Source organism: Pelodiscus sinensis, chromosome 5, assembly GCF_052426305.1.
Source record: "Pelodiscus sinensis isolate ZL-2025 chromosome 5, ASM5242630v1, whole genome shotgun sequence".
NCBI lineage: Eukaryota > Metazoa > Chordata > Testudines > Trionychidae > Pelodiscus > Pelodiscus sinensis.
In genome coordinates, this window is record NC_143056.1 from 98,665,861 (window position 1) to 98,684,446 (window position 18,586).

The 18,586-nt window shown below is 45.3% G+C and overlaps 1 protein-coding gene across 1 annotated transcript in view; it reads left to right on the top strand.

Moving 5' to 3' along the window:
• LOC112546777 (uncharacterized) overlaps positions 1-18,586 on the top strand; it is a 39,724-nt gene that overhangs the window by 944 nt on the left and 20,194 nt on the right. Inside the window, exon 2 of the mRNA XM_075927807.2 lies at positions 1,644-1,672. Coding sequence (XP_075783922.2) covers positions 1,644-1,672 — 29 coding nt within the window. The remainder of the gene's footprint in view (positions 1-1,643; positions 1,673-18,586) is intronic.

The window sequence follows — 18,586 nt, forward strand, 5'->3', positions numbered from 1 at the left end:
TCCTTCCCCCACACGGGGCTAGCGTAGGGCCGGGGTTCCCAGGATCCCCAGCAAAGCAGGGCTTGCGGGTGGCTTCGAGGCGCGATGCCAGAGCGGCCCTTAGCGAGCCTGCCCCTTCTCCGGGCAGACCCCCAGTTGACATTGTCCCACGACTCGCAGGGCGGTGGCCCACTGTAGCGCACGCTTTAGGGCGCTAACGAGCAGCTGAGGCTAGCACCTGCCCTAGCTAGATGTCCAGTCCCCGCCCCCCTTAGTTCCAGCTCCGCGCTCTGCCTCTAGCTCGCCCGGTCCCGCTTGGCAATGAGATGTGCTGAGTGGAATCCTAACTGCGGGGCTATGAACAATTAGGGCCTGATCCACAGGCCGCTCCAATGATCGGGGAACATTACCATTGACTTGAATGGGCTTTGGATCAAGTCTTTACCGCGGAGGGAGGTCATTAGAAAGCATGGGCTGCAAACACCCGCTGACTCTCCCCCGTGTGAAATTTCTTTCCAATTCCCCTCCTCTCGAGATGGACAAGCGGCAGTTTCTCCCATGGAAATGGATTTTGTTTGCGGCCAACAGACATTTGCAGCAGGGAAAGAGACCGATACAAACCCACCTTCCGTCTCCCAGCAGTCTGTAGCGTTGGTTTTCTCTGCCCTGATCAGCCAATAAAGGGATGGTAGTTTGTTCGGATTTGAAAGCACGGATTCTCTTTCCAAACACGAAATAGGGACTCCTGTAAGGCTGCCTCCTGCTTTCAAAGTAAATCATCTGCTTCATATAAACTGGGTTCTGATAGTCCCTCGAAGGCATATTTTGATATTGCATGTATATTCCACGAGAAGTGAAACCCATCCAAACCACGCCTTCGGTGTACTTTGCATCCCCTCCCTCCGCATAATTCAATCTGCATATAACATAAACATCTCTATGGTACATTTAGAATATTAAACAAAATGCAGCAGTCTCACTCGAACACCCACCCTACACGCTTTTGCTTCGGGAACTTACAAATAAAAAAAAAACCCTCCTTACAATCTCAACGAACTGCAATTAGCATTTATCTGTAAAAACGAATTTGTAGTTTACATAGCAACTTTCTCTTTAATCCTTCACCTCCCCACAGCATCAGAAGTGATCACTAAGAGTTATGAGTTCAGATGGTATGTTTTAAACTAATCCAATGTGATGCAAATAATTGTAGTTAAGGATCAGGGTCTGAATTTGTTTTCTCCCTTAACTACAACATTTAGTCGCGTTAATTATTTAAGTGGTTAAACTACATGATTTTCGAAATAACTTTAAACAAATGTATTCAAAATCAGTAAATTGGTCTTACTACTTCGAAAAGGAAACAGATATTAAAGCAGAGGCAATCAGCGAAATGTTGCTGTTGTAATAATCAAAGATCGCCTTAGGTGTGAAGGTTTATTTTTAAGTGAGGATTAAACTAAAAAGGACGGTTTGGTATTAGCCCCAGAAAATTGCTTATGCAATTAGAACTCTTTCTTTCAAGGGAATCGAGGTGGTTCAAGCTTCGATTGCACTGATTGGTTTGGGGTTTTTTCTTATTTCTGTCCCCTTTTCTATTTCCGAATGTGGTACAAATTAACGAGTACTGAAAAAACTATAACCATGTCTTTTTGTTCCTATAGCTGGAGTAGCGGTTTTGAGCCATTGAAAGGTAAATATTCCTCTGGCTACAGTCCTTACTGCATTGGCTTGTTTTAAGATGTTTATAAGGGCTTTATAATTTAACTAACTTCCAATGCTAGATATTACAAAACATAGGTGGGAATGAACATTTTGAGCTGTTAATATCTAGTATTTTATTTTCTTCGACAATTGTCTGTTTAGGGATCTGAGCACAAGCGCCGTCTTCCGAAAAGGGGATTATCTTGTTCTTTAGTAAGTAGTTTGCGTTGTTGAAGTTTCAGGACGTTTTAGGGAACTGGAAAAGTAATTTCCTCATTAGGCAGGACTGCAGTATTCAGACAGCCGGGAAGACTCAGAAAGCATTTCCAAATCTTCCCTTGTATCAGGTGGATAGGATCAAATGAACAACAAACTTTACATTCAAACAAGGAGCAAATAAATTCCAGCACCTTGCTTCTGTCTTTATACCCAATGCACCCGCTCCAGCTAAGAACAGACACTGAGCGTAGGGAAACAAGTCAACGTGTACCCTCCAAAATAAGTTTAATTAGTTAAACCATGTCTTATTACAGATCAATGGGGAGAGAGGAGCGGAAATGTCCCTTGCTGTGACTGGCACAGGTTACACACAGTCCCTAAGAGAGTGTCACCTGCCCTCAGCTGCAATGCTAAGTAGACACGGGCTGGCTATAGGCTAGGGAAGCATACACCTTCCCGAATCTATCAAGCCATCGCTTTTAAACAGTTTTTGTAAAGAGCCAGATTCAGGGGCATGTATCAGGAAACGCTCCCATAGGGCGAAGGCACAAATATACCAATTTGGAAACTTCTATTTTTGTCTCTACTACCGGGCTAAGCAAGGACGCCAATAAAAGACTGTGTGGGGAAAAAATCAATTTGCTCGCCAACTAGCCTCCCTTGCCAATGATCAAGGGAAAATATCAGCGAGGACATCACAGAGAGCCCCTGGTAACTCGCCATCCCCACCGTTTGCAGCTATTTCCTCACATTCAATAGTGCCCCAGGTTAAAAATACCTCTGCTAGAGCTGCCGGTTATTGTTGCAGTTGTTTTCACACAAGAGCTAAATGTCAAGGGCGGGAGTGTGTCCGATAACTCAGGAAGGGGGTAGCACATGCATCCACATCGGCTGAGCGGAGAGCCCCCTTCTTTCCAGAGTGAAAGCGATTGCAAGGAAACTGTGGTGTGTGTGTGTGTGTGTGTGTGTGTGTGTGTGTTTTGAAGGAAACGAGTCTTTCCCAAGTGCGTTTTCAGATCTCAGGCGCAAAGCTCCCTGTGAGAAGAGGGCCAGGCACCTTCCCTGCTCCAAAAAGAGCCTTGAAATATAGGTTTGTTTACAGCCGCCCCATTTTTAAACATTCGGAGGCCTGAGTCTAACCTCACACCAGTGTGAATCAGGAGTCACTCCTCTGCCGCCGCAGAATTACCCAACTTAGAATAGTTCAGAACCTTGTCCCTGGGCCTCACACAGCAGAGGACAGGCCAGACCGGGTCAGCCCTGCGGTCATGGAGTCCAGTAGCCCGTCTCGCGGACAGTGGCTATGAGCAGCTGCTTCGGCGGAAGGTGTGAAAGCCCCTGGAGCCAGATGAGCGATCATTTCAGTGCCCCATTCCCACCAGGCCTCACGCAGCCCTCCCGTGCTTAGAAATGGGTTCAACCCCGGACGCAGGTTTAATCTCCCTTCCAACTTTTCCATAACGAATTGCGAAAGTGCTTTCAGACTGTGCAGATGTGTTTATTATTCCAGCCCTCGGGAGCAGAGCGCCCCGGCAAAATGGGTTTGGGGATCTAACTATCCACGCTGCTGCAGCGTTTCCTCTCTGTGGGCTTTCCCCCTCTGATTTTTCTTCCTTCCATCCTACCAATTCCTGGATGAGCATTCTTATTACGCTTTACTAAGCACCATAAATGATCCGCTCCTGGCTCGGCGGGTGGGGGAGAATGACTTAAACAGAGATAAATTTCCAGCAATCCCGATCTTTGTTCACGCTGTTCAGTGCAAACAGAGGGATCTGTCTCCTTTCACTCAGGGAGCTGATCAGGGTTTGATTATTTAAGTGCCAAGAGCAGCAGAAACAAAGCTGCGAACCATCTCCCGGAGTGCAGGGCGCAGAGAGCAAAGGGGCTGAGAGAGGCCGAGAATTAATCACAGCGGGCCCGATCCTGCATTCCTCACGAGCAGGAGAGTCGCGCCGAAGTCACGTTGATTTATTTGGAGTTCAAAAGAGGTAGCGGAGGTAGCAAGAAAAGAGCGGCGCTTGCTATTTGCAAGTATAGCGGTGACCGGGATCGGAGGCACGAGGAATGCAGGATCGGGCCCTCGGTCTCAAGGGAGAGGGTCCGACAGTTACTGGGCCAAGAGGAGGATTCAGACAAATGTGGGACGGGGACACAGATTTCAAATTCGGAGCATCTGCGTTTGGAGACGAGCCTTCTCTGGACCATGTTGCGTCCCTGCGAGGAAATAATCTGCTGCGCATTAGGGACCACAGGGCCCCGGCGAGCAGAGAGTTATTTTCCTGGACCAATGTCACTGAGAGCGGCTGGGAATCAGGGTCGTTTCCCTTCCCTGGGAGCCCCTGGACCAGAGCCTACCGCCCCTTTTCACGCAGGGCGCTGCTTAAAACCAATGGCCTGCTCTGGCCCCACAGCGGCTGCATTCCGTTCTAGTTCTGTCCACACAGGCAGTGAGTTCCCCACGTGCTCCCCTTTGCGCGTGCGGGCAGCCGGTTTATTTCAGAGAGCGGGCACCAGTTCTGCCCTGGCAATAGGGTCAGAACTTGGTCCAATCGCCACAAAAGGCACCGCCCTAGGACGCACCCTGAAGCCGAATTGGAGGGTGAAGGAGAGTTGCTCTCTTGGGATCCGAAGAGCGAGGTTTTCAGTCCGGCGCAGAGGAGAGAACAGCTGGCGATTCCTGAGAGGCGAAATCAGAGGCCGCCGGGCCGGTGGTCTGGTGGACGAAACTCCCTGGCCATCGCACTGACACGAAGCTTTAGGTTCACGCTCCGAGCAGCCGCTAGGAAGGGGCGCTGGAGAGCGAGAAGAGGGAAGAGGGCAGGAAACAACTGTGTAAAGGAATGCTGGATGAAACGAAGCGCCAGTACATATGATATGTATATATTATTGTGAGATCAAAAGGAGCGTGCTCTGAGGGACAGGGATTCCCTCTCCCCCCAAACGCCTTATTTAAACTTTGGCATGCTGTCATCAGAGGAGAAGGAAAGTATGGTGAGGCTCTGTTAGCTCATCGGCATTAGGGAATTAGAAGCACTTTCAAGCAGTCCCTACCCCGCTTCCTCTGTAACCTTACAAGCAATGTACAACTGTAAAAACAGACAAGGAACTAGCTATCTGTCAAGAGCCGAGTACTCCTTAGTGAAGGAACTTAACCAAGTAATAAATAGTGCCGGTGACCTCCCTGTGGCCCCAAAGCAGGACCAGAGCGTGTGTTATTAGATCCCAGAGCAGGCAGGCAATTGGGCTGCTGAGCCTTTGCAGTCTCAAGATGCAGGCCGATGACAAATGAAACGGCACCAATCACCCTTCCCGCCGCGTTCAAGGGGCCATGCCGGTGCGCTGCGCTGCACTCCTCTGTCAGCGGTGCGCGCCTAGGGGATCCAACGGTACAGGACTCGTCCCTCACCCATGGCGGGGGCAGAGGACGCGAAGCTACTGCCAGGTACAGCCTGGATACTTCGGAGGAGCGGGATGGAGATTTTCAGCAGCCTGCAGGGGATTTCCTCAAACCTTCTCTGCAAGTTGCTTTGAAAATCCCAAACCCGCGCACTCCCCGCGCTCGGGTCCTATAACGGCGGGTGCTGGGCTTTCGAGGGTCCCTAGTGTAAAATGCGTGACTCGAGCACACAACTAACTCTTTGCTGCGGCTTGTTGGCCAAGGAAACACGCTCTGATTCACTGCGTACGTGGAGCAGCAGGGAACCACTTTGCGCACGGAGGTTGCAGGACCTGCGGCCCCTGCGCTCCGAGGTGCCCGAGAGGGTGTGCGCTCTAGATATTTGTGAACGGGAATTCCTTTCCTCGCCACAGACACGCTCTGGCTTTAAGCCTCGGCCGAAGCCCAGGGCTGCAAACTGCTACGTACCCTCCTTTGCATGGCGAAAATCAATTGGCTGTTGCATCAGCATCTCCCTCAGGTTAGGTGGCTGGATTCTTCTGCATGTGTGTTTGCGCGGCTCCGGGCTGGGTTCGCAGCTGAGAGCCGCGCGCCCTGGTAGGGCACAGCTCTGGAGTGTAGGGAAGGTGGCGTTCACCGCTATCAACAACTGACCAGTTTGCTGCAGCTCTGTTTCTTCCCTCACTGACTACAGTGTCATTGCTGGGCAGCGCTACAGTAAATATGCCTCAGCAAAGTGTTCCCATGTTCCGTGGACGCCCAAACAAGACAGATCTGGGGAGTTTACTCTATTATTTTACCGTAAATCTTTGAAACTCTGGAACTAATTATGCAGAGGATATGTCTCAATTTGTTCTGCATTAATGCCACATTGGGGCTGGAGTCAGGGCCACAGCCAGAGCAGATACTCGAGCACATGAAATTGATGAACTGAGACTTGCGGCTAGTCCCGAACACGCCATCTGGAATTCCAGTCTGAGGTTACAATTAGAACTTCTGACCCCAGATTCAACTTTGTGGAGAAGGGAAAAAAATGACTGACTCTGCACCTGTAGGAAACACAGTGTTCAAGGCTCCTGCGTTTGAAAAAAAAGCGTTTCTCAGTGTTTGATAATACTTCATATTCATACACATACTTTCACACAGTCTGTGTTTATTTCCATGTCTTACATTCCCCCCTCCTTATTTTCTTGTTTACTGGCTTTAATTGTATCACCACTGACAGATGATTTAGCCACTAAATAGGTTCTTAAGTGTTCTTTTACTTTGAAAGTTTGGAAGAGGTAGTCCTGTTAGTCTGTAACTGAAAAAAAAAACCTTAAAAAACAACAAATAGTGCACTGCAGGACTATTCGTTGTTTTCTAAGTTTTTTTTCTGTTTACTTTGGTGAGGCACCTGATAAAAGCTACAGTAATGACCTACCTCTGTGCTTAGATTCTTGGTAGGAAAAACAATTAGTGTCTGTGCCTTTAATAGTGTCATAAATAAGTGGGTGGCTGCCATTTCATTTTCTGTAGTAACTCTTCTCTATTATTTAGTCTCACCTTGCCTCCCTCCTGGATGGAAATGGACTAAAATGAAGTACTAGGTAGTACAGGGGTTCTGTTAAAATTTATTAGCAGTCTGCTAAGACAAAACTGCATGTAAATCATGGAGCTGTATAAGGTCATAAAATATCCTTGTGCAGCAAGCCTTAGCCAAGATTCTGGTGAATAAAAGTTCATATAGAGCTAGGTATCAGTAACATCTTTCAGATATGGAATATATGACATTTTAAAAGTCTCAAATGTACAGGGAAATATACTTAGAGCAGCTAAAACAATTACACTGAAATTGTATTGGTATTTGACATTTTAGTACATGTTTATTTTCTTTTCCTTCAGGTAACATGTTACATTTGAGTCTTACTGATATTTGAAATTAGTAAATAATCTATTACATAGAGAAAGGATCATCTAAAAGTCACTGAATGAATCAGAAATGACTACTCTTAAATATACTAATTGGGAGCCAAGGAATTAATCTGATCTATAGTTTGATATAAAACAGCTTTAAACAGATCCACTTTTAAATATAATAATGGAGATGAAAAAGTAGCAAGTTGCCCCTGTCCCCCCATAAAATTTATGAGAACTCTGAGCCATCTGGCATTTTGTCTGTGAATCCAGATACACATCTGGAATGCAATGGAAGGATTTACACATTCAAAAGAGGTGGGAAAGGTCCAGCTAAAATAAGCACATTATGCCAAGTCACTAAAACAGAGCTCAGAATACTTATGAAAACTTTGATGAGTAAGTGAAGCCTGTTTGTGACTGGCACTGACACAGAAGATAACCCAATGTCTCACTAAGCTTAGTAAAATAAGGAGACAGTGTTGCCTTAGGGGTGAATTTTTCTATACGCATTTCTCCAATGGATTAAGTGCAAGCATGTTTTCCTATTACATATGACTTCTTGTTTATTTCTGAGAATTTATTTTAACAATGTCCTAATTTCTAGTTTAGTCTTGAGCACTCCTTTGTACTATAATTTAGTGCAAAGATACATGACAGGCCAGATTCTCAACTGGTGTGAACCGGTGCAACTCCATTGGAGTTCTGTCAATTTATTCCATCAGAGAATCTGGTCTGCTGCTCTGAAATCTACTTCTAAACCATGGGTACAGAGAAAGTGATGTCAAGTGAGTGGCTGCATCCTTTGGCCTCAGCAATGCACTTAAGCAACTACCTAACTTTAAGCACTAATAGTCCCATTAAAGTCACATGCTTAATACCTTGTTTAACTGGGATCTTGGTTCCATTTGTTGGGGGAGGAGGGGGAGAATCAGTCTATTTGTCCCACTACAAAACATTGACACCAGAACCAGAGAATATGAAAGCTGCATCAGTGGGTTCAATAGTTAAAAGAGGGACCATGAATAGAACAAAGAGTTTTAGTTCTAGTGCCTCTATTTACTCATATACCCAATGGAACTAGTGATAGTTACCTGTTTCACAAGGGTGTTGGGAAAAAAAGTGCTATATGCATGCATACTGTTGTATTTTTGTAGGGGATCAAAACTCTTTACTATGGCATTTCTTATCTGATATGTCTGTGTCTGACAAGCAGCACTATGAACATTTTTTGGAATAGGTAATATATACAAACATTAAGGATTGCACTGTTCCATCATTCTGTTTAAAAATGAGGGATAGAAGTATCTTGTCCTATCTCAAAGGGTATGTCCACACTAGCCCCCTAGTTCGAACTAGGGAGGCTAATGTAGGCATTCTAAGTTGCAAATGAAGCCCGGGATTTAAATATCCCGGGCTTCATTTGCATCTTCTCGGGCACTGCCATTTTTAAATCCTCCTTAGTCCGAACTCCGTGCCCGCGGCTACACACGGCATGGAGTAGGTAGTTCGAATTAGGATCTCTAATTCAACAACCGGTACACTTCATTCCACAAGGAGTAACGGTAGTTCGAATTAGAGATCCTAATTCTAACTACCTACTCCGTGCCGCGTGTAGCCGCGGGCACGGAGTTCGGACTAAGGGGGATTTAAAAATGGCAGCGCCCGGGAAGGTGCAAATGAAGCCCAGGATATTTAAATCCCGGGCTTCATTTGCAACTTCGAATGCCTACATTAGCCTCCCTCGTTCGAACTAGGGGGTAGTGTAGACATACCCAAATATACAGTAATTAAACTTGGTGGGGACAGCAGTGGTTAGTGGCATGGTTTGATATTCTTGCTGATGCAAAAGATCCACAACAAAAATCATGGCCCAGTGCTATGGCCTAAATAAAGGCTGTGGGAGACTTAAAATGTGGAAGAATCACTAGAATCCCACTGCAGGGTGGGAGCTCATGCTGCTAACGCATGCAAGATGTCAAAGCTGTATGTGATTTGTTTGGTCCCTAGTGGATTTGCATCTAGTGGCCAACACATGCATTCTGACAAGGCAAGAGTGTAGAAAGTGCCAGGGCATACTACATGACCAGCCAGAAACAGTCTTCACTGCTTCTTTACAGCCTGGGTAAAGGACTCCATGCCTTCAGGCCCCAGGGACACAATCATTTTATGACAGAAGTCAAGGGAATATATCCTTTTATTCAATCAAGGCTGATCATGTTTAGAATTCAAATGCTCTGTCTGCTGCTTAGACTACTTCATGCAATGTTTCTATGCAAGCAAATGCATATAAATCTTCCCTACACACACAAACACACACACACTCTGCTCTGTATAAACAGAGTAAGTGTTCTTGGTGGATCAAGTATGTGGAAATGAAGCACATGTAGTGAGGGCCAATACCATAATCATTTATGTCTGGTTCTTGAAAAATAAATCGCTGGCAGAAATTAGTAATAAAAAGAGACATGTCCCAGCCCTTTATTCTGTGTCATTCCCCATTCCAAAAAATCCCACCTAAAATTTGCTTCCTTCCTTATCCTCCTCCATTTAATCCAACTCTTCCTTCAAGAGTGCACTGTTGTATATACCATTCAATTAATTTGCTGAGAAGGTGGACAGCTCATTGTAATTCCCCTTAACTCCAGCTCCTCACTCCCACCTGTTCACAAGTCTTTAACTGTCAGTGTTCTGAGCAGGTCTTAACGGTGGGTTCTGAAATAGTGCTCCATGCAGTCTGTCCTACTACCTGTCTATTCTGGTATTTATATGGCCCCACTACAGCAGTATTGCAGCACCCATGTTTTCCTTGTTTACACTTGCAAATGAACTGGGCTCAGTAGCACCCACTTTTTTGTTGTTTAGATACACTTTGAGGCTGAGGAGAATTGAAAATGAAGTTAAGGGGGAGGAGGGAGAGTCTAAGGGCCAAATTTATCTCTAATGTGTAAGCTAGTAGAGTTCAATGACTTGCAGATCAGAAGTAAGACTACCTTGGTGATGCCTTAACTAATCTCTCTTCAAAATATTAAACACTGGTGGAAAAGAAACAGAAAAAGCAAGGGACAAAGAGACCCTGTCAGTTTGTAATTTATGCTTTCTAGAGAAACAATGAAAGGAACAACCAAATAAGTGCAACTCCTTTCTTTAGATTACAACACAATTGATTAATAGTTCTATGAATAGATTTGCAAGTAGCATTATCATGCTAATCAAGATATAAAAAAGTTTATGAGCAATTGCATAGAAAAAACAAGATAAAGCCAATGGAAATCTGATACTGGTCAATAGTGCATTTATTCAAAATGTATTACTGACTTCCAAGACTCCATAAATTCTTTGTAAAAGAAACTTCCATTGTGATCACTGTTCCAGATCTAAGTGATTTATTTTTTCCCCTTTAGTAGAAATTAGATATATCTCAGAAAGTCCAAGTTGTATGTCTATAGATATAGATTTAATCATGCCCTCATGAGATAATAGATATTAAATTCAAATATGAAGATAATGCAAGAAAAGTATCTTTAAGAAATTGATATTTTGATTTATTAATGGATTAACTCACATTTTTAGTAACTTGTTTCCACATTCAGAGGATCCACATTTCCATACTGTTTGCTCTTGGGAACAGAGCAGATGTTGGATTCTGTACAGTTTCAAAAAGATTTCTTAGTAGTTATTTATCTCATTGCCTCACTCTAAGCAGCATAATTCTTTGCCTTCTTTATGCGCAATTATGGGCCATTAATTCTATTTGTTTTGATTATCTGCTGCATATTATTTGTTGTATGTGCTTGCATTACAAACAAGCAGCATATTTTATATAAAAAGTATACTCAGAAAAGATATATTGAAATACCTGGCTGTCAGACCATTTTCTATCTCCAGGAATTTTTCCCCCTAGACCAAACATAGTAATTTGTAAAGACATCCTCTTTTTGACCTTTATACAGTTATTGCCTTCAGTGATTCATAATGCCTACAAACACTTCTTCAGTATTCTTGACACTTACTGCAACATTCTCTATGAGCAATTTCCATACAAATCTGGTAAAGATTAGGGTCCAAAGTTTCAAAGCTGCACGTACAAAAATGCAAGTGAAATTGTGCACCTAATTTGCACATTCAAATAAGCATGCAAATAAAATAATTATACATACATGTACAATTGAGTCTAGCTTGCCAGATGCACATGAAACATCCTGATTTATATGCCTGGTCTGATCCCGAGTCCATTAAAGTCAATGACAGAGCTCCCATTGATTTCAGTAACACAGGAACACGCTCTTGTAATCTGCACATGCACATTTGAAAATGTAAGCCTAGAAGAGCAAGCTTGTATCTGTCAGCAGCAACACAATATTAACGGAGAAGTATCGTCCATTCAGAATATCATCCATTCTAAAAGAGTAATTAATTACATTTCCCAAATCACAGGGCTTCTCTTGGAAGACTGTTTCATAATCTTAACAGATCTCATTGTCTGGAAGCTTTTCCTCATTCTTTTTCTTTGCTGGTCATTTAAGCTATTTTTCATCATACCCTCTTGTAAGAACTTAGATAGTTCATCTTTCATGCTTAGATGTTTCACATATTCACAGGCTGATTTGTTCCTCCACCACAACCATTCCTTTCCCAAGATATATATATTTAGTTCTTTTAATCTTTCCTAATAATAATCCCTCTCTTTCTCCTACGAACTCCATCCACCAACATTTTCTGGTGAGGAAAAGCTCAGAACCAAACTAAATATTCTGGGTATAATGACTTTTGGATATCCCGAAATGAAAGATTTTTCAGTCTGGATTTTATAATCATCTTGCTTAACTAAGCAGGAGTCTAAATGAATGCAAGATTGTTGTATCAGCATAATAAGCTTTGGGTAGGATCACTAGATACTTTTTTAGTGGATTTCTGGATAGTACTTTTGCCAAACAATGTCCTAACAATATTAGTTCCATTGTACTTGTTATAAATTAACACAACAAAATGCATATTATTTATAGTGATTGTTATGCTCAGAATACTTTACAAACATTATCTAACAGCTATAAGACATATTATTCCAATTTTGTAAATAAGGAGTCCTAGGCAAATACAAGTTATTTGCCCAAGTCCCACAAAAGGAAAAATGTTTGAGTTGGGAAGTTTGAGTTCAGGAATTTCAGTCAACCAGTCTTATGCTTAAGTGTGACATAGTGACACTTAAAATGATGATCCAAGCAAAACAGTGTCTAATGAAAATCAGTGGAAACTGCTTTTAATATAGGAATTGTGTGATGCATTTTCGTGAATGAAATAAGAGCATTCTACAAACTAGACCTTATTACACAATTAAATCTCACTTACAAAACTTACAATTTTATAAGCTCAGAAACCTACAGACTTCAAATATACATAACTTAATTAGTTAAATGGCAGATACTGAAAATATTATTTTGGTCCTTCAATACTTGACAGAACCATGTACCTAAAGTTGAGTCCAAATCCAATTGGAAAATATGCTTGCGCAGAAAGCACACCATATATTTTAGTAAGCACAACTATTTTTCTCCAAGACATGCATCCCTCTTGTGAAATTTGACATCGCGGACAGATTCTGAAGATGATGTTTTGGAAAGAGGACAGAACTGAAACAAATCTAGGCAATCATATCTATATCATGTCACTGAGCAAGACAGGTCAGAGACTGGATCTTTCATTTGTAAGAGACAGGATAGGAAATGTCACTGGAATTCCAAAAGAACAGAACTGTTCCAGGAAAAGAAAACACAACAAATGTTCGTGAAATATACTTCAATGCAAAATACAAAACGTTCAGAGGTGAGGTAGGTGCACATACACAGTAAAACAAACTAACCTCAAATACACCTCTACAATCTCTAGCGATAGGGCTGGCCCCAGCAGTTGTGCCTCATGTTGTAGGTCTGAGTCTGATAGGTACAAGAGCATAGTCTATTTGGGATTGATAAACATTCACCACCCTTTGGACATCTGATAAGATGACATGGTACCCTTGTCACTGTGTGAGCCAGAATGGACAGGTTCCCCAAATTCATCTTTCCAAATGGAATGAGAATCATAGTTGGTTTTCAGGTTGAGGAAACGGCATGCACCTCTACTTCAAACCCCCAATTCTGGGTCTCCATACAGCAGCAGTACCACATCATCCATGTTCTGAATCATGTCCATTTAGGAATATTATGTTAAATTTGAATCTTACAGAATTGTCTTTTCTTAAAAGATACACACTCTTTTTCTGCTTTGATTTATCTACTTTTGCCCATAGTTTGCTTTCTTTATAGAAGAGAAAAACATGTTTTGTCGCTTAAAATCACAGATTCTTTTTGGCCCATCCTTCTCTTTTAGAGGAAGTACATGAGACTGCAGCATTTTGTATTTCCCTTTTAATACTCTTATTTCAAGTGGACCTAAAGAATGCAAGTGTTAGGGCCTTATGACCAGTTACAAAACTCCATGTACCATGTAAGCTACACTGGAAGTATGTTCCAAAAGACTCTGCTTGTGTTTATAAGGTCTTTTGAGGTGAGAGTTGCACAGTGGAAAAACAACAGAAATTTAACAAAAGCCACACTAAAAAATGTGGAAACAAAACAAAAAAAAGTAACTCTCCCTCAGGAACCAAAAGGCATTTCATGCATGTCCAGTGAGACATTAAAAATAATTACATGGAAAAGTAATAGCTCCCTTGGTTGTTTTAATGTATTTTTGTCTACAACCAAGAAAACTGCTGTCTTGGCTTTGCTTGAAAGGTCTCTCAAACAAAAGCCCTTCAAATGACCCTCGGATTATTAAACAGCAGTAACAATGAACATGGATCTCAGTTTAAAACATTTGTCCAACCAAAATGACTGATAGTTTGGATCTTGGAAATAGATTGCCTTCAGTAAAACTGGAAAGGTACAGGATTATTTTTCCTCAATAGGAGTCTCTTCCTTGACAACAAAAATGCATAAGAAAAATGTTGATTGTTCTCTTGTCTAAAGGGAATTTAGGTAGAGTTACATTTTTATTTCCTCTCTCACTGTATCTTTGTTTCTGGTTGTAACAGACCTGGGTCCAATTCCAAAGGTTGGATTTGGATCCTAATTTAAACTTCTCCAATATTCACATAGAGGGCAGTTCAGATCAGGAAGGTTGTTTTCAGCTTCATCTCCCATATGATTGCCTCAGAAAGTATATAAAGGTTATTAATAGTATGGAAGAGATTGGAGGTGGACTAAAAAAAGACAAATAAAACCAAAACCAACTAAACACAAAGTTTCGAAACATGAAGCCAAAACCACAAAAGGATGTCTCAAAATAGTGCTTTATTTCAAAATTTGGGGCGGTGTAGCCTATTTCAAAATAAAATCGAAATAAGATACACAATTTGCATAGCACAAATTGCATATTTTAGTTCAATTTTAGAGTGCAGTCTTGACGTACCCTAGGTGTTGAGAGGTTCAGTAATATAGACTCATGTCGATGCTGTAACAGAAGATATATTCACTGTGGGAGGGGGAGGGATAGTTATGCCCAATAAAAAAAACTTTTTGTTTAAAGGACTTTATCGTTGAAATTCTCTTTATAATACTAACTACAGAAACTGATTTTAAAAACACATCGGATGTGTTTTCTTTTTATGAAATTTCAGTCTGTACACTTCCATTGGAGGCTAGAGTGATAGGTGCTAAAAAACACAAATGTGTTCCTGAGCAGTGGACAAAATTTTTAATAGCTGCCCATGGACACATTCTCTGCTGTCAGTCAAATATGCTTCTCTGACTAGCAAAAGCCATATGGTGCCAGCCAACGCGGCCTTGTCTATAGTAGGAATAATGGGACCACTGGTTTCACATCACTGGTAGAAATGATGGAGGCTGCAGTATAAACAGAACACAGGTGTTTTTAAATTACTCCTGAATAGGGTTAGATGATACAGTAGTAAAATTAGCTGTATGTTCTCTCTCTATGGCTGCCACGACTGATAGCCCAAGCAAAGCTGAGCCAGAGGTAAAAAATGCTTACAAGTTTTCCCAGTGTAGAGGTATTCTGTATGTGCCACAAACTCAAAGACCTATGAGATTCTTGGAAATTATTTCTCCAAGACACCTTTTCCATGGTCACTTAGCACAGTCTCTCCTTTGTAATATTTCTGAGAATAAATCTAAAATTATTTCAGATATTTGTAACAGTGAAAATAAAGTCACTACTTGTTTCTTTACTAAAGCCCCTCTGGTTTTGAACCTAAAACACCACTTTGCCACACATAAACAAAGGTGGGGTCTTTGAATGGTACTGAATTAGCATCTTTGCAGGCCAAATAATTTAATTTGTATTCAGAGCTCACTGTTGCAGTGTGGGTAGCAGCGATATAAGCTGCGTTGCCATTTTGCCCAACCTTTGACTTGGAGGCATTGGCCTTAGGGAGAAAAGTGGGTTCATTCTTTATAACATGCCAAGGCTGACCATTAGTGTTAAGTTAAAACATTTATGTGACCTTGGATTACACTACCAACTCAGAGTATGTCTAAACTACAACACTATTTTGAAATAACTAGCGCTATTCCAAAATAACTTAGTCCATACTTACATAGCATGAGTTATTGAAATACTGTCAAAATATATTCAAGATGGAAGACTTCAACTCCTGTAACCCTCATTGTATAATTGTGGCGGGGTAGCCCCGCCACTCCCGGGAGCGGCCGCAGCACGGGGGCGTCCCGAGCTAGGAGGGACGCCATCAGGGCCCAGACGCCAGGGCGCCGGGGAGGACAGGCACCCGCTCGGGACCGCGCCGAGGGTGACGTCAGCGGCGCGCCTCGGGGGCGGGGCGCTAAATGATGACGGGGGGCGAGACGTCATCTTCCTGCGCCCGGCGGGAGATTTAAAGATGGACGCTGAGTCCGCAGGGGGGGGAGTCGGAGGAAGGACGGAGCAGCTCCGGAGGAGACGGAGCAGAGCGGGTACTGGCGGCCCTGGGTGCGGTTCAACCCAGGGGGCCAGGACTAGGGGGAGGACGCTGGCCGGGGGGAGAGAAGCGGCCCAGGGCGGGGCCGCGGAACCCGTGAGCAGGGGCGTTTAGGGTTCACAGACCCCCCCCGTTGTGAGTGAGGACAAGTGTCCTGACTCTAGGGCCTTGGGTCGGGGTCCAGAGCGAGGGCGGGCCCGGACCCCCTTTCCCCCTCCTTTGTCGGCGAGATAGGCCATTGCGTGGCCGGTGCTTTGAGCAGCGGGAAGGATGAGTCACAATTGTGGTTCTATTGGGGACAAGAGGGATGCGCCGGAGGCGAGGTGGTTAGAAAGGGGGGGGCCCCCCCTTTCCGTCCACGGGGCGTCCTACACGTGGTGGAGAATGCGGGTAGAGGAGACCCCGAAATAGGGGTCTAGAGGGAAGGCAGGAATCGTTAATGCAGCCTTGGTTCACAAGGAAGATGGAACCCAATCGGATTATAGAATGGTGGACGGAGACCCAGAAGGTGCAGCAGCAGCAGCAGATGCAGGCCTTGCAGCAGCTCTTGACCCAGATCCAAAGGAGGCAGGACCAGGCGGCGAGGGAGTCACGGGGCGCACCCGCCGGGGTCGTGACCGGGACGCCGGGAACGGGCGATGAGAGTGGGGCACAGCTGCCCATACGCCTGACCAAGCTGGGACCGGACGATGACCCGGAGGCCTTTTTGGTTACCTTTGAGCGGGCGGCCACCGAAGCCAGATGACCCCAGGAACATTGGGCGACCCTCCTCGCACCATATTTGTCAGGACCCGCCCAGCTGGCCTACCGAGGGATGTCGGCACGGGACGCGTTATGTTATTATAAGGTGAAAGAGGCGGTCCTCGACCAGCTAGGGGTCACCCCAGAGACACACCGGCAGAGGTTCCGCGAAGCCCGGTATGACCCACAAGAGCGACCACGGGCCGTGGCGCAGCGGGTGAAGGAAGCAGGCATGCGGTGGCTTGAACCCGAGAACAAGACGGGGACCCTGGTAGCCGACATAGTCATTCTGGAGCAATATATTCGTATCCTCCCCACTGAAGGGCAGCTGTGGGTACGCCGTCACCTACCGGAGACCCTGGACGAGGCCGTGACCCTGATGGAGCACTTCCTAGCCGCAGAATGGGTGGAAGGAAAGCCCTCCGGCGGCCAACAGCGGGAGGCCAGAAAGAGTGAGCCGACCACACCGAAACTCGCCGTGCCCCTACGTAGTGGCGAGGGGCGGAGAGGGCTCTTAGGACCCCTCCCAGAGAGGAGGTTGGCACCCCGGTGGAGCCGGCCCCCAACCGAAGCCAGGGTGGACCGAGCAACCAATACCGGACCAGGGATCTCCCCACAGGAGGAGTCACCCAAGGTGGTTTGCTACCAATGTGGACAGGAGGGACAGTTCAAACGGGATTGCATGATGATGGATTGCACCTTCGGCCAGAGAGGAGGCGGCGGCTCCGCCAGGGGGACAGCAAACACCGCACAGGTAACAAGAAAATTATGGGTCAATGGGAACCCCGTGGAGGCTATATTAGACTCAGGGTGTGGGCAGACCATTGTCAGGAGGGACGTGATATACCCGAGGCAAGCGAAGGGCCCCACCGTAGCTCTATGGTGCGTCCATGGGGACGTCCACCACTACCCCACGACGAGGGTGCGGATCAGGGATGGAGAGCTAGAAGAGGAATGCGTATTGGCGGTGGGCCCCAAGTTGGCATACCCACTTCTGGTGGGGCGGGACTGGCCAGGGTTAAGGAGACTCTTAAGCCAGTGGGGTAAGGTAAAACCCACTGGGAGGGACGGGGATTCCGAACAGGGGACGCTGGTAGCCCAGGGGGAAGAGGAACGGGAAGAGCCGGGCCCCCCACCGAGAGCCGAAGGAACCCCGGCATTCACACGCCTAGAAGTGGAAGAGGCAGTTTTCCTTACACAGCAGCGGGAAGACCCCACCCTGCAGACCGCCTGGACCCAGATTAGGACGACGGAGGGACCCCACAAGGAGGACCATCAAGCCACTCCGGAGGACCCCGGTTCGAGGTAAAGGGGGACCGCCTGTACCAGGTGGCCCAGGGAGACCTTCCTGGGGAGGAATGGTGGCAGCTCCTAGTCCCGCAGCCATACCGCTGGAAGGTCCTGGAACTAGCCCACGAACATCCGTGGTCTGGGCATTTAGGGACGGAAAAGACTCAGCAGAGGGTGTTACAGCGGTTTTACTGGCCAGGGGTGTACCAAGTGATTAAAAACTTCTGCACCTCTTGTCCACAGTGCCAGAAGACGTCCACCAGTCGGGCACCCCCGGCCCCGTTGGTCCCCCTTCCTGTGGTCGGGACCCCATTTGAACGGGTCGCGCTGGACCTGGTAGGGCCCCTGGATAAATCCGGGCGGGGGCATAGCTACATCCTAGT